Here is a 24,805-nt window from a genome sequence, read left to right as displayed (position 1 = left end):
AAGGAGGCTCTACTAAATATTGATGTGATTTTTCTATTGAGGTGCCCAAATTTATGCACCTGTCTAATTTTGTTTTGATGCATATTGCACATTTTCTGTTAATCCAATAAACCTCATTTCACTACTGAAATATTACTGTGTCCATCAGTTATTTGATAGATCAAAATGAAATTGCTGATCCAAACACCCAATTATTTATAAATGGAAATCATGGAAATTGTCAGGGGTGCATATATATACGATCATATTTACGTAAGTATTCTGACCCTTTACTCAGTACTTTGCTGAAGCGCCTAGAGTCTTCTTGGGGATGATGCTACACGCTTGGCACACCAGTATTTGGGGAGCTTCTCTGTGATCCTCAAGTTCTGTCAAGTTGGATGGGGAGTGTTGCTGCACAGCTATTTTCAGGTCCCTCCAGAGATGTTCGATCGGGTTTAGGTCCGGGCTCTGGCTGGGCCACTCAAGGACATTGAGACTTGTCCCAAAGCCACTCCTGTGTTATATATGCCATTTAGCAGACGCTTTTATCCAAAGCGACTTACAGTCATGTGTGCATACATTCTACGTATGGGTGGTCCCGGGAATTGAACCCACTACCCTGGCGTTACAAGCGCCATGCTCTACCAACTGAGCTACAGTGTTGTCTTGGCTGTGTTCTTAGGGTCATTGTCCAGTTGGAAGGTGAACTTTTGCCCCCAGTCTGAGGTCCTGAGTGCTCTGGAGCAGGTTTTCATCAAGCATCGCTCTTTACTTTGCTCCTTTCCCTTGATCCTGACTAGTCTCCCAGTCCCTGCCACTGAAAAACATCCCCACAGCATGTTGCTCCCACCACCATGATTCACTGTAGGGAGGGTGCAGGTTTCCTCCAGACTTAACCCTTGGAAATTCAAGCCAAAGAGTTCAATCTTGGTTTCATCAGATCAGAGAATCTTGTTTCTCATGGTCTGAGTCCTTTAGGTGCCTTTTGCCAAACTCCAAGCGGGCTGTCATGTGTCTTCCGTCTGGCCACTTTATCATAAAGGCCTGATGCCTGGAGTGCTGCAGAGGTGGTTGTCCTTCTGGAAGGTTCTCCCATCTCCACAGAGGAACTCTGGAGCTCTGACAGAGTGACCATTGGGTTCTTGGTCACTTCCCTGACCAAGGCACTTCTCCCCTGATTGCTCAATTTGGCTGGGCAGCCAGCTCTAGGAAGAGTCTTGATGTTTCCAAACTTGTTCCATTTAAGAATGGTGGAGGTCACAGTGTTCTTGGGGACCTTCAATGTTGCAGAAATGTTTTGGTACCCTTCCCGAGATCTGTGCCTCGACATAATCCTGTCTCGGAGCTCTACGGACAATTCCTTCGACCTCATGGCTTGGTTTTTCTCTGAAATGCGATGTCAACTGTGGGAACTTGTGCAGACAGCTGTGTGCCTTTCCAAATCATGTCCAATCAATTGAATTTAACACAGGTGGACTCCAATGAAGTTGTAGAAACATCTCAAGGATGATCAATGGAAATAAGATGCATCTGAGCTCAATTTCACGTCTCATAGCAAAGGTTCTGAATACTTATGTAAATAAGGTATTTCTGTTTGCGGAAAAAAAATAATTAAAACTGTTTTTGCTTTGTCATGATGGGGTTTTGTGTGTGGATTGATGAGGACAACAAGTTATTTCATCAATTTCAGAATAAGGCTGCAACATAAAAAAATGTGGAAAAAGTGAAACTGTGAACACCTTCCGAATGCACTGTATGTAGAATCGTGAGAATCGCAATAAATACAGTTTCGACACCTAAGTATCGTAAACTCAGCAAAAAAAGAAACATCCTCTCACCGTCAACTGTGTTTATTTTCAGCAAACTCAACATGTGTAATTATTTATATGAACATAACAAGTTTCAACAACTGAGACATGTGACTAACAGAAATTGAATATTGTGTCCCTGAGCAAAGGGGTTGTCAAAAACAGTCAGTGTTTGGTGTGGCCACCAGCTGCATTAAGTGCTGTAGTGCAGATCCTCCTTATGGACTGCACCAGATTTGCCAGTTCTTGCTGTGGGATGTATCTTTGCAGCATGCCTAAGGCACATTCACGCAGATGAGCAGGGACCGTTGGCATCTTTCTTTAGGTGTTTTTCAGAGTCAGTAGAAAGGCCTCTATAGTGTCCTAAGTTTTCATAACTGTGACCTTAATTGCCTACCGTCTGTAAGCTGTTAGTGTCTTAACGACTTTTCCACAGGTGCATGTTCATTAATTGTTTATGGTTCATTGAACAAGCATGGGAAACAGTGTTTAATCCCTTTACATTGAAGATCTGTGAAGCTGTGAAGATCTGTGAAGGGTCCTGAAAAAGGGCCGTTTCTTTTTTTGCTGAGTTTATATATGTCGGGATAATATTGAAATGGCCAGGTCCCTGGCAATTCCCAGCCCTACCTGTTAGCGGGGCATATTCATTTGTAAGCACACTGTACATGTAGTAGTTGCTAGATAAACCAAAACTAATTCCAATTCTATTTCCTCCATGTGTGTCCCCAGACGCTCTTCAGGCAGGACGTGGGAATAACTAACACAGATGTGCTCCGTTGATTGCCTCCTCTCCTAGGTTCTGTTCACCAGTACCATCTTCCCTTCATCGGCTTCCTTTCTGTCAGTTGTCTTTTCTCCTCACCGCTCCCTTCCGGGTGAATTTACATAATCATCCAAAGAACAGAAGGGTTCATCGCAATTACCATTGGTTCAGAGCTGGCCAAGCTTGCAAAGATAGATAAGAAAAGTTCACGAGCTCACACACTTGGTCTGTGAGCAATGTTTTGCATTGTCACTGTTGTTTTGAATATTTTGTAAATGTGTATGTTTGTTCAGAGGTGTCAACGCAGAGTCCTGAGGCATCGCTCGACTCATGCCCCCAAGGATATTTACATGATTCATATTTATGGAAATCTAAGTGGGCAGCTCCAAAGGTGGCCTCGAAGGCAATAATGACGTGCGCACTAGTGCAGCCGTCCAGGCTGTTTGTGGGGGGGGGGGTCCTTATTTTAAGGAGGGCTAAAGGCTGAACGCCCAGCCCTCTCCTCTTCCCCTGATGTTCTTCTGCACAGGAGTCTCTCCCTGAACTTAAACACTCCTGATTTATTCCTACCAGTAGACAGCACTTTATTTTCCACTGGTATTTACTGTGTGTGGGCTGTGTGCACTAGGAAAGGGTGTTGTAGTTTAAAAAAAATGTTTTGCATTGTTTTCTCACCCTCAAGTCAAATTATGTGATGGGCTTGTAAATGACTCTTAACAGTCTAATCTTCTCATAGACTCTGATGTAGTGAGAAATTGGAATATACCACCGCTCTGCACGGGTATTTTAAATAGACTAAACGCCTATCTCCTCCTTTAAGGATTACAAGGTTAATCCATTGGCTGATCAAGTGTGTTTATTTCCAATGGCAGCATGCCAAAACGAACCTTATGTTCCACAGATGTCAAAGTGGGCTGGAAATCCCCGTCTCGCTCTGAGTGTTTCCTGAAACTCTGGGCCCTAGTTAAAGCTAATTAATGCCCCAGAGTTTTCCCTTGGTGGGGGTCATCTGGACAGCGAACAACTCAGGGCTGTAATTTAGAGGGGACACAGTAAAGTATGTATTGGTTTCGAGGTCTGTTGGCCTGGCTCCTATGATGCATCACAGTTAGTTTGAACGCTAGCCTTTTGATCTGAGTGATTTGATTAGAGTTCCTTCCATATAGCTCTCTCCCCAGCAACAATGTCTGTGTTTCTTCATATGCTACTGCATGTTGCATCCATATTTCACCATTTTTTTTGACGCACATCAATATCACTCCAGAAGACAAAACTTTACGTCTACTCTCCCTCGCTCTTTCGAACAGTCCATCCAGCTCAATGCCCATTACTTCCACTATCATTCCATCTCTCTCTATCACTCCCTTGTGTATTGGCAGCAGTTTTTGGCGGTGTTTAATTTGGCAGCTGGAGGGGGAAATCGGTCCCAATTTATTTAAAATGCTGCATTTAATTTGACTAAGGGCTGTTAAAAAAACAAAAAAAGGGTGCCGCTCTTAGGCAGCTGAGATTAGTGAATTGCGGGGATGAAAGCTTCTCTTTCCTTTTACCCAAATAAACCTGGCCAGAAGAATGACGACAAAACGATGAGACAAATGAGGCAAATGACATTGACCGTGAATAAAGGTAAAACATATAGAATTATGTTACATTCACCTGCCTTTATATTTTTAATGCATTACTACGACGTTATATGGAACAAACTGAAAGCATTGCGAGAATCCATTGGACGTTTTGACTGCGGTGTGTTGCACTCTGAACACAATCCATGTACAACAGTCTGGTGTCGTTCCAGTGCCAAGAGTGGTTACATGAAACATTCCCATCTCCTGTGTTGCCCAGTTCCTTGGAATAACACTTACGAATCGGGACATTTAGCTCACTGGAACACACAGGAATGCATTCCAATCTAATATGTCAACTACATGTTTTATTCGAACACCGTTGGAGGGGTGTCTAATGCTGTTCTAATGATCAGAAAGCACAAGCATATTTGCTGTTTTGTCCAAATCGTGACATCTTTTGGTGTCTCGTTTCTCTCCTCGAAAGATGCCTGAAAGGCAGATTTGCATAGCTGACTGCACCCTCGTTCTCCGGGTCTCCCGCTGTTTTCCTGAACTTCTAGCATGGAATCATCACGTCTCCTATTCCCCTTTCTTCCAGGGTGACTGGTGGGGAGCTGTTTGAGGACATCGTAGCCAGAGAGTACTACAGCGAAGCAGACGCCAGGTCAGACTCGCACAGACTCACTTAACTGCAACTAATGTTACTGGTCTAGTCGAACACATGTCAGTGGATGTAAAAAAATATATATATAAAAAAACACACATTCTACTTCACTTAGTTGTACACAATTTTCATCATTAGAGTTTAAAAATGACACAAGTTACTGCCTCAACATAACACATTATGCGTGTGCCCACAATCTGTACTTGTGTGTTTACTGCATACACCCTCGTTCTCTTTGTTACTGTACTTTAGTAATAGAGGTGATGATATCTGTATTCTATCTGCGTGCGTTGTCTGGCATGCATCTTATGGAGATACTCCTCTGTCGTCTGTTTTTCTGTTGCTCTCCTGTCACGAGGCTGCCGTCTGCAGATCCATTTCCCCCTGTATAGCGCACGTCATTAACCAAACAAAGACCTGGGTTTGAGGTCATATCATTTTAATATGGCTAGTTCCTACTCATTCCAAAAAGCCATGTTCCGTTTAAAGTGAGACTGTTAAAAGATTCAGTCCTTTTTGTCATTCCTGATATTGAAAGTCAATTAGCGTCCCTGTGACCGAAATAGCGTTGTCACTCTCCAAAAGATTAAGTGGTGGAACATGATGTGAACTTTACTCTCCTCTCTCTGTCTCTCAGTCTCTCAGTCTCTGTCTCTCTAGTTTTTACTTTTGATATTACAGTTTCGCTTGCCTTTCTCGTTTTTGTCTTTTTTTGTGTGTTTTTTCCTTTTCTTCTTCTGATGTGTGTTCTCTCCTCTTCGCTTCTTCTGGCCTTGTCTCTCTCCTCCACAGCCAATGCATACAGCAGATTCTAGAAAGTGTAAATCATTGTCACCAAAGTGGTATAGTTCACAGGGACATGAAGGTTAGTACACAACAGAGGCTATGCTGGCACCATGCCGGCCCCCCTCGCCCGCCTGCCCACCCGTCCGCCAGAAATTCACCACCAATTAACATCCACCCCGCTCCGCCCCTCCCATTCACCCTGTAACCCCACAAGCCGCTTTCCTCTCTTCCAAACCCAATCCCCTACCAGCAGCCACCCTGACCCCTCCACCAATCACTACTCGTGGCTGAGGTTAGGTGGCCCACGCGGGGGCGGCAGGGCGGTGAGGGGGGGGGGGGGGGGGGTGACACAGCTCACCTTTTCCTCCTTTGTAAACCCAAAGACGATGTGCATGTAGCATCTCTCTCCGGTGTTCGTTTCTCTGCTCTGAACGCCTGCTGTGAGCCTGGGTCCTGGGCGTATTTGATAAGCCCCTTCTGGTTTAAGAGGGGTATAAATAGGATCAATTCCTACACCTCCTTACCCTCCCCAGGGTCGAGCTCACAGCCAGCGGGGAGCTAACACCACTTCTGTTTTGAGACCCGGGGGGGACAGTGAGTGGGGGTGGTGGGTGATGATGTCATAGCCAGATGTCCTTGTTCTTAATGGTCCAATCAGAACACACTTTTGTTTAACTTATGCCGCATTCACTTATTAGAATATCTACAATCTTGCTTTCACCTTATAGTCAAAGCAGTCACATTCAATTGGGTAAATACATTGGCTCTACACTGGAGTACTGGTGTTATAGGGGTGGTAGTTGGAGGGATATTAACAAATCAATGGCCTAAACATCATCCCAACCACCACCTCCACCACCCTTGCTGCCCCCCCACCCCCGTCTCAAGGAGAACGCACGGCACACAGTGAGTGTGAGCTTGTCACTAACCCACGCCCCCTGGTGTTTGCATGCAGTCATTGCATTCAGCAGATCCTAGAGGCCGTGCTCCACTGCCACCAGATGGGCGTGGTCCACCGCGACCTGAAGGTGAGTAGAAATGCCAGGAAGCCAAACACAGCCCTTCCTCTTTTTCCTCTCCCTCCAACTCTTCTAGTTGCACGGAGACCCCACTCATCCTGACTGACTTTCAGACTTTTTATCCGTTTGACTTTGAGGGTTAAGAACTTTGATAGACTGTCTCTGACACGTCTTTTTCAGTTGAGACATGGGAGGCACAGGGTCAAATTATGAGTTTGAACTTTTCCACTGCATTAGTGACTGCTCGGCCAGTTAAACGCTGATGAAATGGTAATTACAGAAAGGAAGTCTTATTTGGGACTTTATGGAAAGGCATGTCGACCTCTTACGTCCACACCTACACTGACGCACCGTGTTTGTCTTCAGAACAGTGACGGTGGTGTTAATAGGCACGGAAATAGGGCCAATTCAATGGCTCCAATTCAATGGTGGATAAAATCAGGCTTGTTAAATAATATATTAATACTATGAGTAGGATGAAATTGTCACATTGTCCAAGTAGAATTTGGAGACTTGCCCTTGTTGGGTCTTTCGACTAATTTAGTGCCTTTCCTTTCTGTCATAAAGAGCAAATGTTCAACTTAATAAAACAACATGTTCCCCCATCTTGAGGCTTAACCAACAAAAATACTATTAAGTGCTTAGTAGGTGCTAAATAAAGTAACATGGTTGTGATTTTATCTTAAATCAGGTATAAATTCCCTTGTGACAGGGGGAATGGAAACTTGTGGTGTGCGACAGGGAGATGCAATTGAATGCAATCTTCACATAAAAAAAATGAAATGGATAAAACATTTCTAGCCTGTCTATCTATGGGTAACAGGGTTGACGTGTCATACTCAACCCACTCAGGAATAGGAGTTTCATCATATTAACATGAGCTCAGTTCACATAACAGGGTTGGCCTTTAAAATGAGGGACAGGTTGGAATCACTAATGACACTAGATAAATAATCATCTTCAGAAATGACTGTCAAAGCAACAAAATATCTAGGAAAACTTGGAGAAATGTTGGGGTTAAGTGGGTTAAAATCTTCCTGGAGGTCATAGGGTGCACAGAGGGACATGTCAAAATGTTGATTTTCTTTTCTTTAGCAAATCTTTATTCATATTAAGAATCGATTTTATTGAATTCTTCATGTGGTTTATATATATATTTAAATCTATATTGGTGCACAGTTTCTACTTAAAATATCAAAAGTCACACATTTCATGGAACGACCTTCTTAGGGTGTACCCTTCTCCAATCCTCCCGGTCATTGCCGTCATGGCAAGTTTCAGAACTCAAATTTGCTAATCAAATGAGCCAGGTGCAGCCAGGAGCACAATTTCACTCCTGAAATAATCACCCTGCGTTTGCATTCGCCGAGGCCCTCTCAGTCAGTGCTCTGATTGGCTGCTACCAGCTTGTTACCATGGGGAGCGGCAGAATAGACAAAAAACAAAACAAATATGAGCAAAACAAAGCATGAAAGAGGCCGATGAAAGGCCATCTCTTCACACTGGTGTGACCTACGTGTGTGTGTGTGTGTGTGTGTGTGTGTGTGTGTGTGTGTGTGTGTGTGTGTGTGTGTGTGTGTGTGTGTGTGTGTGTGTGTGTGTGTGTGTGTGTGTGTGTGTGTGTGTGTGTGTGTGTGTGTGTGTGTGTGTGTGTGTGTGTGTGTGTGTGTGTGTGTGTGTGTGCGTGTGTGCGCGTGTGCGTTGGGGGAGGACCCATATTGACACACACCTGGACACACTCGCACACACTCATGCATATAGTAATTTTGACACACTGCAATTGTACTGAACGGTACCATTGTATCCAACCAACCTAAATTTAGTTGGATACAGTTAAGCAGTTTGCACTCTAGACTGTTTCCACCAGACCACACACAGACTGACTGCATCAGACCAGACATCCCTCTCAAGCTGTTCGTTCAAGACTCATTGACTTCTGTCGGACTCGACGCTGACGGCACTCTGTTCAGGTCTACCTCCTCCTCTTCGTCTCATTATCCCTGCTCATCTGTCCATTTCCTTTTTCATGCCTCATCCTCTTTCCTTCGCTCCTCTTCTGTTCTTTTTTTATTTTCTTCCTGAACTCTTCCCTCTTGTCCTCCTTCGTTCCCTCTGGCCAATCTCCCCTCCTCCTCTTCCTCCCAGCTGCTCTAATCACTGACGCTGTTGCTCTCTCTCTCTCTTCCTCTGCCTGTCCACACGGGAGGTCAGGCCACTCTGGATGATGCTGGTCTGGACGAGTGCATTAGAGACCAGGGCTGTCCCTGTCCCCTCTCTCTCTCCCTCCACTGCCCTCATGTAGATTCCCCGCTCCCTCTAGGTTTAGATAACAAGCCACTGGTTTAAATCCCTGAATTTGAGATTGAGACCGATTTATAGCTAGGAGATTGAGGAATAGTAAGTGAGATATATGTGTGAGGGTAGACGGGTGAATTTGTCAGCGTTGTAGTTGTGTGTGTGTGACTGAAAGCTTAGTGCATCTTTCCCGGTTGCAGTAGATACAGTAAGGCCACCGAGGCTAGTAATAATTACATCTTTATGGCTGCTAGACCTGAATTAAATTAGACTCATTACACAGGAGCCCTGAGGACCGGGCGTCAAACCTGATCACAGTGAGCTAGATAGGTTCCACACACACCACAATTAATTTACCCAGTCCTGAAAGCTACACTAGCTAGGGACTATAGCTCTCATATGTGCGTTTAGATTAGATTACAATGTTTCGATCTGCCCATTTAGGGATTGTTAGACATATTGAGTCTTCCTTAATAGCTATTTGGTTATGAAGCACATTATTACTTTAAAGCTGTTTAGGGATGATGTGTTATAAGGAAGACTCAACTCTGGACCTCGAAGCCAGTTCCACTGCGTTGTTTTCATTGTTACCCTCTAATCAGGGACTGCATTAAGACCTGGCACACCAGGTGTGTGCAATTCATTATCAGATAGAACAGAAAACCAGCAGGCTCTGGACCTGGTAGGGTAAGAGTTGAATAGCCCTGGTCTATATGATGGATGTTATGAGGCTGAGATTTTTTTACATTTTTAACTGGCCCCTTCCAGTCACATCACACAGGTTACATGATTTTCTGGTGGGGAAGGGAGGCTGGGTTAGTAGGGGTGTTTGCAATGACTGCATGCCACTGTTGACTGCACTTACACCCCCCCGTAGCATGTGAGCACCGTCCCCGCCCACTGTTCTGCACGAATCACAATTCACAAATGCTCTACTAACTGCACCAATGAATGATCATGAATTTACCTTGTTTGATTTGATGCTCTATAATGTTGAGGAATTGATTCCTTTATATAGGCCAGTGGTCACCAACCGGTTGATCTCCAAGGTATTCCTAGTCGATTACCAAACGTTTCTGTAACAAAAAACAGTAAAGCCTTGCGTTCCTAGTTTTTGATTTGTTTCGCGCTGTTGGCGGTAGGTACACTGAACCGGGAAGGCAGTGTCCCCATTTTCAACCATTTCACGTGTCTGACGGTAGAACTACCCGACAGGCCCAGAGATTCAAGTGCACCTATAGGCCTACCACTGGCTACACAGTTTCCAGACTGTAAAAATAAACCTTCGAACTCACAGCAACGTTGATACTGTTGAGATTTCAAAACGTTTAAAACCATGACTAGAGAGAGACTCAACGTTTAAGTTATTCAGCAATGTCCCAACACTTTATTTCAAAACTTTTATAAGCCATAAAATGCGTCTTCTCCCTACTTCCACTCACACTACAACCAGCACTGCAGCTGCAATGAAGGAATATAGCAAAGTGTTCCGATAATCATACGTTGTTATTGTTAGCGGCTTGTCTCTCTTAATATCGAGGAATATTTCACTCTCTCTGGTCGTAGGCGTAACAACATGAGTTGGTGCATGAGGCAGAATTCATGCAGTGCGACTTGAGATTCGCCATCAGCTGGAACACTGTGTCCCCTTTTTTTAAAGTGGAGGTAGCGAGAGGGGAGGGACGGTGAGTCGGGTGAGAGGCAGCCTCACCGCCGCTCACTCCCACCCCTCAGACTGACCATCAGATGCAGGCCATCAGTCCAGTAAAAATAAACTAAAGCCAATTATTATGCTCACTCAGCTGTGCCTAACTAGTAATTCAAGCATAACCAATATGCAGTGATAATGTATTGAGCCTATAGCTTACTGCACAAACCTCTGCTACAGAACTGTTTTTAATTGGTTAATGTTGCATAGGCTTACGTTTTAAGTCCCCCCCCAAAAAAAAAATCTAAGCGTTAGATCTCGTCTTGCATTTTTGACTCAAAGTGATCTTGACTCATAAAAGTTTGGTGACCACTGATCTAGGCCATAGAAGTGGTCAGTCCACTGACATACTGTTATTGAGGTACTGTAACTAATGTATTTGCCCCGCAAGCAAAGCAGCTTCGCTCCAAAAAGTGTCTGAAACAGCTTCTACTCACATCTCCTGTTTATTACATTAAGCCTATCTCTCTTGAATATATTTCCAATTTAGGCTCCTAGAAGCCGCTTTGAAAATGTCAGCAACGGCGTTAATCCTCAACCTGTAACCTGTTCTCTAAGCCCCTCCCCTTCCTGTTCGATGTGGACTATGCATGAGTCACTGTCAATCTCAGACATTGTAGCCCCGCACCTTGGGCTGGACGGCAGCCTTGACGGCGTGTGGCTTATTACACACTCTCGTGTATCTTTGTGAAGATCAAGCTGTGTCCAGTCTCTTTGCTGTGTCAGTATCAGTGTCAATCCTGTTACTCAACACTGACGTAGCTGGTGTAATATTGTCCCCAGTGTGTGTTGAGTGAGAGCGTTGAGCTGCTCCCCTAGAGAAGCAGGCTTGGTGACGGTGAACATGCATGGCCCCACAGGGACACGAGGGAGGGGGGGACACGATGGACTTCATTATTACACAGTACTGATAAGTTATGAATGGGTTATAGAGGGGATTGCCATAGTAATGTGCCAAAATATCATTTGGTTAATGGAATTTGGTACTACACTTCATGACCAAAAGTATGTGGACACCTGCTCGTCAAACATCTCATTCCAAAATCATGGGCATTAATATGGAGTTGATCCTCCCTTTGCTCCTATAACAGCCTTCACTCTTCTGGGAAGCCTTTCCACTAGTTGTTGGAACATTGTTGTAAGGACTTCCTTCCATTCAGCCACGAGCATTGGTGAGGTCAGGCACTGATGTTGGGCGATTAGGCCTGGCTCTTAGTCTGTGTTCCAATTCATCCCAAAGGTGTATGATGGGTTGAGGTCAGGGCTCTGTGCAGGCCAGTCAATTTCTTCCACACCTATCTCGACAAACCATTTCTGTATGGACCTCGCTTTGTGCACGTGGACATCATGCTGAAGCAGGAAAGGGCCTTCCCCAAACTGTTGCCACAAAGTTGGAAGCACAGAATGGTTTAGAATGTCATTGTATGCAATATCGTTGAGACTTCCCTTCACTGGAACTGAGGGGCCTATACCGAACCATGAAAAGCAGCCCCAGAGCATTATTCCTCCTCCACCAAACTTTACAGTTGGCACAATGCATTCGGGCAGGTAGCATTCTCCTGGCATCCAACAAACCAAGATCCGTCTGTCAGACTGTCCGATGTTAAAGCGTGATTCATCACTCCATTCATTACTGACCTTAGGCTTGTGTGCGGCTGCCCAGCCATGGAAACCCATTTCATGAAGCTCCCGATCAACAGCCCAGCTGATGTTGCTTCCAGAGGCAGTTTGGAACTTGGTAATGAGTGTTGCAACCGAGGACAGAAGATTGTAATGCGCTACGCGCTTCAGCACTCGTATCATTACATGTTGTAGCGTTAAGACTTCCCTTCACTGGAACTAAGGGGCCCGAACCATGAAAAACAGCCCCAGACCATTATTCCTCCTTCATCAAACTACAGTTGGCACTATGCATTCGGGCAGGCAGTGTTCTCAGGCAGATTATTTTTTATGTGCTTCAACACTCTGTGGTCCCGTTCTGTGAGCTTGTGTGGCCTACCACTTCGCAGCTGAGACATTGTTGCTCCTAGACATTTCCACTTCACAATAACAGCACTTACAGTTGACCGGGGCAGCTCTAGCAAGGCAGGAAGTTGATGAACTGACTTGTTGGAACTGTGGCATCCTATGATGGTGCCACATTTAAAGTCACTGAGCTCTTCAGTAAGGCCAGTCTACTGCCAATGTTTGTCTGTGGAGATTGCATGGCTGTGTGCTCGATTTTATACACCTGTCAGCAACAGGTAACATAACTGAATCCAATAATAAAAGGGGTGTCCACATACTTTTGTAGGTATAGTGGGGATCATACCATTTGTCAATGGTGAGATGACCCACCGTCTAGGTTTTACAACCCAGTGTGGATATCACCCCAAATACTATACAGAATACACCTACTGTATAATATATTATTGCGGACATGTCCATTTTCACGTATGTTGCTATATGAGAAGTTATGAAATCCTGTCTCTCTCCCATCTCTCTCCACTCCAAGCCTGAAAATCTGCTCCTAGCCAGTAAGCTGAAGGGCGCAGCGGTGAAGTTGGCAGACTTTGGTCTGGCCATCGAGGTGCAGGGAGACCAGCAGGCATGGTTCGGTGAGTACCAGTCAGTAAGAAAACTGTTCAAATATCACCAAGGATCCCAAACTTTGTTGTTCATTTGAAGACTTGTTTTAAATTTCCAATGCAGCCATTTTTTTTATCTAATTATTAATTAATTTCTAGGTAACAATTAATGTGATTGTTTTCAATTAATTATTTATTTATTTATTTTATTTTTTACAGAACTTCTTAGCAAAGAGCAGTTTTTCAAGCACAAATGTTGCTAGGACTGGGAGTGGTCTGAGTAGGGAGGGGGAATGAACTGTTATTGGCAGAGTGGTTTGGAACTCTTTGTTATTAGTCTAACTCATTTGGTGATGACACCAGGCAGACCAAAACTCCATCACAGGCTGAAATTGCAGGCGGTCTTTTCAAATGGCTCTTACACTAAAAGGCGTTATCATACATTTCACAGTATTATTCTCTCTATCTCTTACACATGAAATCTGCACCAAAACGATTTAAAAAGTTGTAAATATTACTTACTCTTTCTCTACACTAAAATAGTCTAGAATTCCAACAGGATGATGCAATTAAAAATGGCCTCACCTGTTTGAAGAGAGAACTTTCTCTAGCACATTTTACAGCAGAGATGTATGTAATAAAAACTAAAACATCTGTCTTTTTGGTGCCAATTTCAGGAGTAAGTGGTACATTTTAAAAACTTTTCGCCCAACACTCAAAACGTATAAATGCACAGGTGGATCTGTTTTCTTGCCTTAATTTAGCAATACTTGAAGGGCCCAGTGTCGTCAAAAACATGACTTCCCTATCTTTATATATTTTTTCACCCCTATGAAATATGTTGTTTTACTATATAGCCCCAGGGTGTAACTAAGCATGTACTGTGCTTTACAGACCAAGTTTTATTCTAAACAATATCTAAAGACACACGAACTTTAAAAGTACTTTGGTATCAGCTGTTCCAGACAACTGTGTGATCACGCTCTCCTTAGCCAATGTGAGTAAGACCTTTAAACTAGTCAAAGTTCACAAGGCCGCAGGGCCAGACACATTACCAGGGTGTGTACTCTGATTATGCGCTGACAAACTTGCAAGTGTCTTCACTGACATTTTCAACCTGTCCCTGACCTAGTCTGTAATATCAACATGTTTCAAGCAGTCCCTGTGCCCAAGAACACCAAGGTAACCTGCCTAAATGACGTCTGTAGCCATGAAGTGCTTTGAAAGGCTGGTCATGGCTCACATCAACATCATTATCCCAGGAACCCTAGACCCACTCCAATTTGCATACTGCCCCAACAGATCCACAGATGATGCATTCTCTATTGCACTCCACACTGCCCTTTCCTTCCTTGAAAAAAGGAACACCTATGTGAGAATGCTATTCATTGACTACAGCTCAGCGTTCAACGGCATAGTGCCCTCAAAGCTCATCACTAAGCTAAGGACCCTGGGACTAAACACTGGTGCCCCCGCACATTGACTCTGTAATGGTTACCCCAGTATATAGCCTCGCTACTGTTATTTTATTGCTGCTCTAATTATTATTTTACATTTTTTAATCTTCAGTTGATTTTAGTAAATACTTTCTTAACCAACAATGCAGTTCAGAAAAATACATGTTAAGTGCTTGTAAGCAAGCATTTCACTGTAAGGTTTCACTGTAAGGTTTCACTGTAAGGTCCACTTAGATTCAGTACTGGTCGTGGAGACTTAAATAACAGCTGTAGACCTGTTGTATTCGGCGCACGTGACAAATAAAATGTTATTTGTTTACGTAGTTTGTTTACCTGGTTAATGTGTGAGACGTGAGACTTTGAGGTGTGTCAGCTCTCTGGGTTTATAGTGCAGGTTTTATTAGCTGGATAAACAGGGCCATTTGCCTGCTTATCCCCACAGGATGGCGGACTAATTATCCTAATACCCTGGGCTGGCTGTCACCTGAGAATCATCTACCCAGTTCATTGGTGTTGCCCCAGGGCATGCTGGGAATTTTAGTTCTTTAGAGAAGTAGGCTGCATTCCACTGGCGGGGAGCCACACCACGTTCCCCAGGTGGCCGTTCCAGTGGGAAGTTTTGGAAGCTTGTTAATTGTGGCCCATAAACATTGCATTAAGGATTCATTTGACCTCTAATAGGCTGTCTCTTAAACGAGACACACAGGGGTTCCAGGATTATCTCCAGCAACATTGCGAACAGTTTTAGAGCCTGACGGCCTGGGTCTATTTGTGCTCCAATCCTACCTGTCATAATCAGCAACAGAGGACATTGAAAGTCCCGTAGAAATGGTAGTACGGTGGATGTAAGTAACCAAATGTATGTTCCTCTAACTCCCCTGGATATTTCTGTCAATCTGATAGCTATTGTCTGCAGTAATCCTGTGCCTATAAACCTGAATTACACTGTTAGCACTGAGACAGTTTGCCTTAGTAGGAATCCCTCTGTAAGCAGTTAACCCTGCACGATCAGCTCAAATGTACTGTAAAATATCACACAATATCATGCCTACTTCTACGCCAGTAAAGCACAAAAAAACAAACAAGCAGCCTGGATCAGGGCAAAAAAATGGCCCACATTAATATACAGTGCCTTCAGAAAGTATTCATACCCCTTGACTTATTCCACGTTTTGTTGTGACAGCCTTTAATTCTAAATGGATAAAATATGTGTTCTTCTTTCATCAATCTACACACAATGCCCTAGAATGACAGTGAAAACATGTTTTCAGATTTTTTTGCAAATTTGGTGAAAATTTAAATACAGAAATATCTAATTTACATAAGTATTCACACCCCTGTGTCAAAACTTTGTAGAAACACCTTTGTAGAAGACTCTTTCTGGGTAAATGCAAGAGCTTTCCATACCTGGATTGTGCAAAATTTGCCCATTTATTATTTTCAATTTTTGTCAAGGTATCCCAAATTGGTTGTTGGTCATTGCCAGACTACTATTTTCAGTTGTTGCCATAGCTTTTAAAGCAGATTTAACCTGTAGTGACACCCCATCCCGTGCACGGGACCGTTTTCATCATCTGACCCTAATTAGCATAACACAACGGAAATAAATCTTCCTAGAAAATATTCCTATTCATGAAAATCACAAGTGAAATATATTGAAACACAGCTTAGCCTTTTGTTAATCACCCTGTCATCTCAGATTTTCAAAATATGCTTTACAGCCAACGCTAGACAAGCATTTGTGTAAGTTTATCATAGCCTAGCTAGCAGCAGGCAACCTTGTCACGGAAATCAGAAAAGCAATCAAATTAAATCGTTTACCTTTGATGAACTTCGGATGTTTTCACTCACGAGACTCCCAGGTAGACAGCCAAAGTTCATTTTTCCCAAAATATAATTTTTGTTTCTCTCTCGGAGCCACCATGTGACCACTTACGCAATGTGGCCGCCTACGGCTATTCTTCAACAGAAATGCATAAAACTACGTCACAATGCTGTAGACACCTTGGGGAATACGTAGAAAGTTGATGGTACATTCACAGCTGAATAGGGAGTCATTGGAACGCAGCACTTTCAAAACCTGGGGCACTTCCGGATTGGATTTTTCTCAGGCTTTTTCCTGCAACATCAGTTCTGTTATACTCACAGACAATATCTTTACAGTTTTGGAAACGTTAGTGTTTTCTATCCAAAGCCTTCAATTATATGCATATTCTAGCATCTTTTCCTGACAACATATCCCGTTTAAAACGTGAACGTTTTTTTTTCTCCAAAAATGAAAATACTGCCCCCTAACACCAAGAGGTTTTAAGTAAACTGTAAGACTTGTAATTCAGAGAAAAAGTTAATTGCTTTGTAATATTGTTTTGCATTATTACTTTAGTGCCTTGTTGCCAACAGAATGCATGTATTGGAAGAAAACAATTCTGCACAGGCTTCCTTTTTTTCACTGTCAATTAGGTTAGTTTTGTGGAGTAACTACAATGTTGTTGATCCATCCTCAGTTTTCTATTTCCACCCCTAGTTAAACTCTGTAACTGTTTTAAAGTCACCATTGGCCTCATGGTGAACATCCTGAGCGGTTTCCTTCCTCTCCGGCAGCTGCAGAGCGCCAAATTCAAATGCAGCTGAATTAGGAAGGACGCCTGTATCTCTGTAGTGACTGGTTGTATTGACACACCATGTAATTAATAACTTCACCGTGCTCAAAGCGATATTCAATGTCTGCTTATAAAAAATATTGTATCTACCAACTGCGCCACCCGGGAGGCCCCCCCTATTTATTTTACCCCTTTCTTCTCCCCAATTACGTGGTATCCAATTGTTAGTAGCTACTATCTTTTCTCATCGCTACAACTCCCGTACGGGCTCGGGAGAGACGAAGGTTGAAAGTCCTGCGTCCTCCGATACACAACCCAACCCAGCTTCTTAACACAGCGCGCATCCAACCCGGAAGCCAGCCGAGGAAACACCGTGCACCTGGTAACCTTGGTTAGCGCACACTGTGCCCGCCTCGCACAGGAGTCGATGGTGCGCGATGAGACAAGGATATCCCTACCCGGCCAACCCCTCCCTAACCCGGACGACGCTAGAGGTCGGGCAAATATGTATTGAAGGTTTCGTTCAAATCAAAAGGGGTGCTGTCAAATTATTGAACACAAATGGATTTACCCTACTTTCAGTGCCTCACGTAAGAGAAAAACTGCTGATCCACAAGCATATTTCGAAATTGTACCTTCTATTCTAACATTAAGTTGAGACCCTGCATCCCACAGATAAAATGTTTTATTCGTGGGCCTACAAAATGGGGGGTCAATGTCAAATGCTGTTGAAGTAATATGGCTACCTGCCTCACCTAAAGCCTATTCTTGTGGGTAATTGCAATAGACTAACTAGTGCTGACAGTCAGTATCTGGATAAAATATGAAATGCTTGATGGTGTATGTCAGGGATATTCAATTATGATCTTACAGGGGGCAGATGTCAAAAAGGTTAATTGCAGGGAGGCCGGACATTTTCTACATGCAATTATTCTTCGGAAGAAGTGTATTAAAAAGCAGCGCGCGCACACCAATAACGCACTTTTCTTCAAATGAAATGTTGCAAAAAGATATTAAGAAAGTGGAGGGCTCTCAACTAGAGGTCGACCGATTGACTTTTCAACGCCGATATCGATTATTGGAGGACCAAAAAAATCTGATACCGATGAATCGAATGATTTTAAAAATGTTTTTTTTTTTGTAATAATGACAATTACAACAATACTGAATGAACACTTATTTTAACTTAATATAATACAATCAATTTAGCCTCAAGTAAATAATGAAACATGTTCAATTTGGTTTAAATAATGCAAAAACAAAGTGCTGGAGAAGAAAGTAAAAGTGCAATATGTGCTATGTAAGAAAGCTAACGTTTCAGTTCCTTGCTCAGAACATGAGAACAAATGAAAGCTGGTGGTTCCTTTTAACATGAGTCTACAATATTCCCAGGTAAGAAGTTTTAGGTTGTAGTTATTATAGGAATTATAGGACTATTTCCCTCTACCATTTGTATTTCATTAACCTTTGACTATTGGATGTTCTTGTAGGCACTTTAGTATTGCCAGTGTAACAGTATAGCTTCCGTGCCTCTCCTCGCTCCTCCCTGGGCTCGAACCAGCAACACAACGACAAATAGCATGCGCTAACTAGCTAGCCATTTCACTTCGGTTACACGAGCCTCATCCCGGGAGTTGATAGGCTTGAAGTCATAAACAGCGCAATGCTTGACGCACAACAAAGAGCTGCTGGCAAAACACTCGAAAGTGCTGTTTGAATTAATGTTTCCGCGCCTGCTTCTGCCTACCACTGCTCAGTCAGATACTTAGATACTTGTATGCTCAGTCAGATTATATGCACCACAGGACACGCTAGATAATATCTAGTAATATCATCAACCATGCTAGCTATCAACTAAACTTGGCTTACTACATTTGCGTAACAGGCAGTCTCTTTGTGGAGTGCAATGAGAGAGGCAGGTCGTTATTGCGTTGGACTAATTAACTGTAAGGTTGCAAGATTGGATCCCCTGAGCTGACGAGGTGAAAATCTGTCGTTCTGCCCCTGAACAAGGCAGTTAACCCACCGTTCCTAGGCCGTCATTGAAAATAAGAATGTGTTCTTAACTGACTTGCCTAGTTAAATAAAGGTATAAATATTTTTTTTTTAAATTAATCGGCAAATCTGCTCCCAAAAATACCGATTTCCAATTGTTATGAAAACTTGAAATTGGCCCTAATTAATCGGCCATTCCGATTAATCGGTCAACCTCTACTCTCATCCGATGTGTGTCGAGGTGCAACCAAAACATTTGGATAATATTGAAATGGAAAAACCACAACGCTCACTCACCAGTTTTTATTTTATTTGAACAACTATTTAAAGCTTCTTAAAAGTAATTGTCATTTTAAAATCACCTGAAAACTAAGTATCTCAATAAATAATACAAAGATATGTCAAATCAGTTAATACCAAATTCCAGTCTGAAGGAAGTATGCTTTGAATTAATTTCCCTCTGTCATCAGGGGTGTTTGTTTGTCACTCTCCCTTCTAACGATTCCTTATGAGCATCTACGTGTTCCTGATAGTCGTAGTTTTCTGGAATGGGGTCATAATATCTTGGCGTTTACACCATTCAAATGCTAGAGCAGTCCTTCTCAAATACTGGGGCGTGCGAGGGGGGGCGCCACATGCTTGTTTTTGCCACAGGGAGTAGGTTTTTTTCACCAAACAAGAGCACACAGCAGGAAATATGAAGTGCAGATAACAAACCCTTAACAGGGATGAAAAGAAAGGTGGAGAGAGACAGAGATAATGAGACAAACATAAGTCTCCCGAAAGCGAAGACGAGGAAATATGACGAAGCGTATGTAGCGCTTGGCTTCACTGTGACTACGGTGGAGGACGAGGAAAGACCGGTATGTTTACTGTGTCTATAAATGTTGGCAGCGGACAGCATCAAGCCAAATAAATTAAGGCGTCACTTAAAGACATTTACACCCCAATCACGCTGATAAGCCGCTTGAGTTTTTTCAGCGAAAACGTGCAGAATATTGCCAATATCCTGAAAACAGTTCCCAATATGACTGGGTCAGAGATCCTTTCAATGCACCAACTCCAACTAGTTTCAGCTCTGCAGAGGAGGACCAGTTCATTGATATGACGTCTGACTCCACATTGAGACTGAGGTTCACATCACAGACACTGAGTGAATTCTGGCTGAGTGTAGAGAGGCAGTATCCACTCTTAGGGCAGAGGGCCATGGGCATTCTTCTTCCTTTCGCAATGTCTTATCTTTGTGAGACTGGCTTCTCTGCTGTTGCAGAGAAGGGGTAACCAAAATTATTGAGAAGCACTGCGCTAGAGCAACATAGGGGCTAGAAATGGCAAAAAAACAACACAAGAAACACACTAAACACACTATACTAATATATAACACACTGATGCCTCCTTGCAGCATGCCTAATGCACATTCACGCAGATGAGCAAGGGACCGTGGGCATCTTTCTTTTGGTGTTTTTCAGAGTCAGTAGAAAGGCCTCTTTAGTACCCTAAGTTCTCATAACTGTGACCTTATTTGCCTACAGTCTATAAGCTGTTAGTGTCTTAAAGACCGTTCTACAGGTGCATGTTCATTAATTGTTTATCGTTCATTGAACAAGCATGGAAATCAGTGTTTAAACCCCTTACAATGAAGATCTGTGAAGTTATTGGATTTTTACGTATTATCTTTGAAAGACAGGGTCCTGAAAAGGGGATGTTTATATTTTGGTGAGTTTATAATATCTGTATCTGGTCTGTTGTATGTAATAAGGAGCAACCAGATGCCACACTTGACACATTTATGAAATTGCTAAGAAACTAACTGTAAAAAACTGCTAAATTACTATGGATTGATGAGGAATTGAAAAATTGTATGGTTGATAGGGACGAGGCAAAAAGAATGGCAAATAAGTCTGGCTGCACAGACAATTGGCAAACGTACTGTACATTGATAAATCATGTGACTAAGCTAAACAAAAATAAGAAGAAACTGTTCTACGAAACAAAGATAAGTTATATAAAGAATGAAGGTAAAAAGCACTGTAAATTATGTTTTTTTGGGGGGAAAGGCGAACTCTCATGCTTCATGGACTCAGATGGCTCAGTTATTACAAAACCCTCTGATGTTGCCAAATACTTTAATGACTTTTTTAATTGGCAAAATTAGGTATGACATGCCAACAAACTATGAACCTTCGTATCATGCAAACAGAAATTATGAAAGACATTTTCATTTTTCATTCTGTAAAGAGAGTGTGCTAGAGTATACAATATATATTTTTTAAATAATGACAAACCACCTAGTAATGACATCTTTCGTGGGGGAAAAAATGCCTTCTCTTCAATCTAAGCCTACAGGAAAGTGTGTGCCCTCAGGCCAGGAGGGAAGCATAAGTCGTTCTGCTACCCAAGAATAGCAAAGCACCATTTTACTGGTTCAAACAGCCAAACAATCAGCCTGCTACCGACCATTAGTAAACTTTTGGAAAAAAATGTGCTTGACCAGATGCAATGCCGTTTCACAGTAAACAAATTAACGACTGACTTTTAGCATGCTTATAAGGAAAGGGACTCAACATATAATACACTGACGCAAATGACTGATGATAGGCTGCAAGAAATTTGTAATAAGAATTTAGGAGCTGTTTTGTTAGACATCAGTGCAGCTTTTGAAATTAGCGATCATCGTTTTTTCAGCAGCAGACTGTTATAGCTTTGCATCCTCTGCCATATCATGGATTGAGAGTTACCTAACGGAAGCGCATCTAGCGTAAACCTGGTATTTTTGGGGATACCTCAAGGCAGCTGTCTTGGCCCCTTTTTTCTATTTTTTTACTAACGATCTACCACTAGCCTAGAGTAAAGCCTGTGTGTCTATGTATGCTGATGACTCAAAATGATACACGTCTGCTACCACAGCAAGTTATATAAAACTGCAACCCATAATGTAAGCCTAGATTGTAAACTGACATGGTCAAAACATATTGATGAGGAGAGGTTTGTCTGTGACATCACAATCGAGAAAACAAGTCCTACAGGCCCTAGTTTTATCACACCTGGACTACTGCTCATTTATATTGTCAAGTGTCACAAAGATGGACATAGGCAAATTACAGTTGGCGCAGAACAGAGCAGCACGGTGGCCCTTAAAATATAACATGCATGTCAATCTCTCCTGGCTCAAAGTAGAGGAGAGATTGACTGCATCACTACCTCTCTTTTGTGAGAGGTATTGGCATGTTGAAAGCATCAAACTGTCTGTACAAACAGCTAGCATACAGGTCAGACACCCATTCATATTCCCATAGATATGTCACCGGTCTCTTCACAGTCCTCAAGTCCAGAACAGACTCTGGGAAATACACAGTACTACATACAGCCATGACTACATGGAAGTCTCTTCCACATTAAGTACCTCAGTCGAGCAGTAAAATCAGATATAAAAAAGCCTGTATAAAGTAACACCTCACACCACAACGCGGACTGTGAAGAGACATAGACACACGCACACACACTACACAGACCCACACAATATTATCATGTTGTATTTTAATGTGCATTTAATTCTGTGCATTTGTGCTATTGGAGCAGGGTACATACACTACCAGTCAAAAGTTTGGACACACCTACTCATTCAAGGGTTTTACTATTTTCTACATTGTAGAAAAATTGTGAAGACATCAAAACTATGAAAAACACATATAGAATCATGTAGTAACCAAAAAAAGTGTTTAACACATCAAAATATGTTTTATATTTGAGATTCTTCACAGTAGCCACTCTTTGCCTTGATGACAGCTGTGCACATTCTTGGCATTCTCTCAACCAGTTTCATGAGGTAGTCACCTGGAATGCATTTCAATTAACCAGGTGTGCCTTGTTAAATGTTAATGTGTGGAATTTCTTTCCTTCATAATGCATAGTAAAAATAAAGAAAAACCCGTGAATGAGTAGGTGTGTTCAAACTTTGTGAATTATACATACAGTAACAGTCAAATGTTGAGCAAGCTATTGTTTCACTATGATGTATTGTTTTATTCCTGTTTGTACTCCAGGAAGAGTAGCTGCTGCCTTTTCAGCAGCTAATGGGGATCGTAATAAATGCAAAAAACAGTGGGATGTAAGTGTACATCTATCTTGGGAACTGTAGTTAATTTACATGACATCTCATCTCTGTTCCAGGTTTTGCGGGAACCCCAGGCTACCTGTCCCCAGAGGTCCTGAGGAAAGACCCCTATGGGAAACCTGTGGATATGTGGGCCTGTGGTAAGGAACTTCCCAACATGGAACAATCTATTTGGTCTTTGAGCTAAAGGCTAGTACCAACTACAAAGGACCTACATGGCTCTCACACAGACAATGAGTTCATCCAGTTGAATTAATCACGGCAGCCCACTCGTTACATAAACTCAAGGGCCACCTGGGCTTTAATGTCTACCACACACTCATTCACAACCTGTGCGTCTCTGAATTTTGGGCCACAATGACTTATTTGTGTCATTAGTGCTCTACTGACCAACCAAGGGCCCTTGAGCTCGTCCCGGTAACCTACCAGCAAATGAGCAACACAGTGCTGAAGTGCTTGGATAGTTTTTGTAACCACAATGACGGTGACATGATGAAAATCCTTATAGTGGGAGGAGTCTATGACGTGGGAGTCCTTTTCTGTCCTCTCTTGATCTCCTCACCCGTATAACAATGAAAGCTGTTAACTTGTGTTAAGTCCAGCAGATGTGAGTGGAGCTGGGAGCGAGGAGTGGAGCGTACCCAATTTGACTGGAGCGTGGAGCTAGTTTCCCAAAAGGCTGGCGCGTCGGCTCCAGTAGCGCTCACTTCACGAGCTCAGGGCACGTCCGGCCCAGCATGCATTTGTCGTCTACTTGTGTGCTACTACAACCCCTTGCTTTAGACACGGTCGTTTAGGGTGCTAAATATTTTCATAAAGAAACTGATCAATCAAGGTGACTTGCAAAGATGAGGAGGACCAAGAGCAAGAGATGATGGAGTAGGTGACGTAGTGTCTAATCATTTTGGAATCTGAAAAGACGGGTATCACGAAAGCATGATGGTGTACTTACCTGCTAACAGAAAGGAATGTGGGTGGGTAGCTAACTGAGTGTGTCATTGTAGCAAAGTATTTATAAACTAAAAATGTTCATTTCCGTTCTATTATCTATACAATATGCCATCATTGAATAGGCCTGGCATATTACCTTTTTTTTAAGGAGCTTTCTGTTTTGTTAGGGTTATTTTACCTCAAAATCTAGGCCTACCTACAGAAAAATAAAAAACAACTACACATCCCTGCCCAGCATGGAAAGAGTGGTCCGAAAGACGTTTATCATCCACAGTGGCTCTGTAAGCGCTGAGAGGTTATTCTCCACTGCGAGCCTGCTCTCCAGGCTCCATCGCATGAACCAGGAAGCTTCAGACTCTGGCCATGTTTCTAAAAATGCATTCAAAGGCACTGTAGATGGAGCCTAATAAGGCATTTATCATTTAATTGGATTCTAAGTAAGTCACAGCCTGTGTGTGCAATTTATAGACTGTAATGATTCAATACAACAAAAAGTACTTTTCATTCAAATATGGTTTGGTTTCAATA

At 42.7% G+C, this 24,805-nt stretch overlaps 1 protein-coding gene across 12 annotated transcripts in view; it reads left to right on the top strand.

Moving 5' to 3' along the window:
- Positions 1-24,805, top strand: part of LOC124008153 (calcium/calmodulin-dependent protein kinase type II delta chain) — a 105,976-nt gene that overhangs the window by 64,396 nt on the left and 16,775 nt on the right. For 6 of the 12 annotated variants that reach the window (XM_046319202.1, XM_046319197.1, XM_046319199.1 and 3 more), the window contains exons 5-8: positions 4,720-4,785; positions 6,527-6,599; positions 13,088-13,190; positions 23,383-23,466. In XM_046319202.1, the coding sequence (XP_046175158.1) occupies positions 4,720-4,785; positions 6,527-6,599; positions 13,088-13,190; positions 23,383-23,466 (326 nt within the window). Of the gene's footprint in view, positions 1-4,719; positions 4,786-5,577; positions 5,651-6,526; positions 6,600-13,087; positions 13,191-23,382; positions 23,467-24,805 lie in introns of all 12 variants that reach the window. The other 6 variants (XM_046319196.1, XM_046319198.1, XM_046319194.1 and 3 more) reach the window with 1 other exon arrangement.

The sequence above is a fragment of the Oncorhynchus gorbuscha genome, linkage group LG21, assembly GCF_021184085.1.
Source record: "Oncorhynchus gorbuscha isolate QuinsamMale2020 ecotype Even-year linkage group LG21, OgorEven_v1.0, whole genome shotgun sequence".
NCBI lineage: Eukaryota > Metazoa > Chordata > Actinopteri > Salmoniformes > Salmonidae > Oncorhynchus > Oncorhynchus gorbuscha.
The sequence above is the reverse complement of the archived record's forward strand: the minus strand, read 5'-3'. Positions and strand labels throughout refer to the sequence as shown.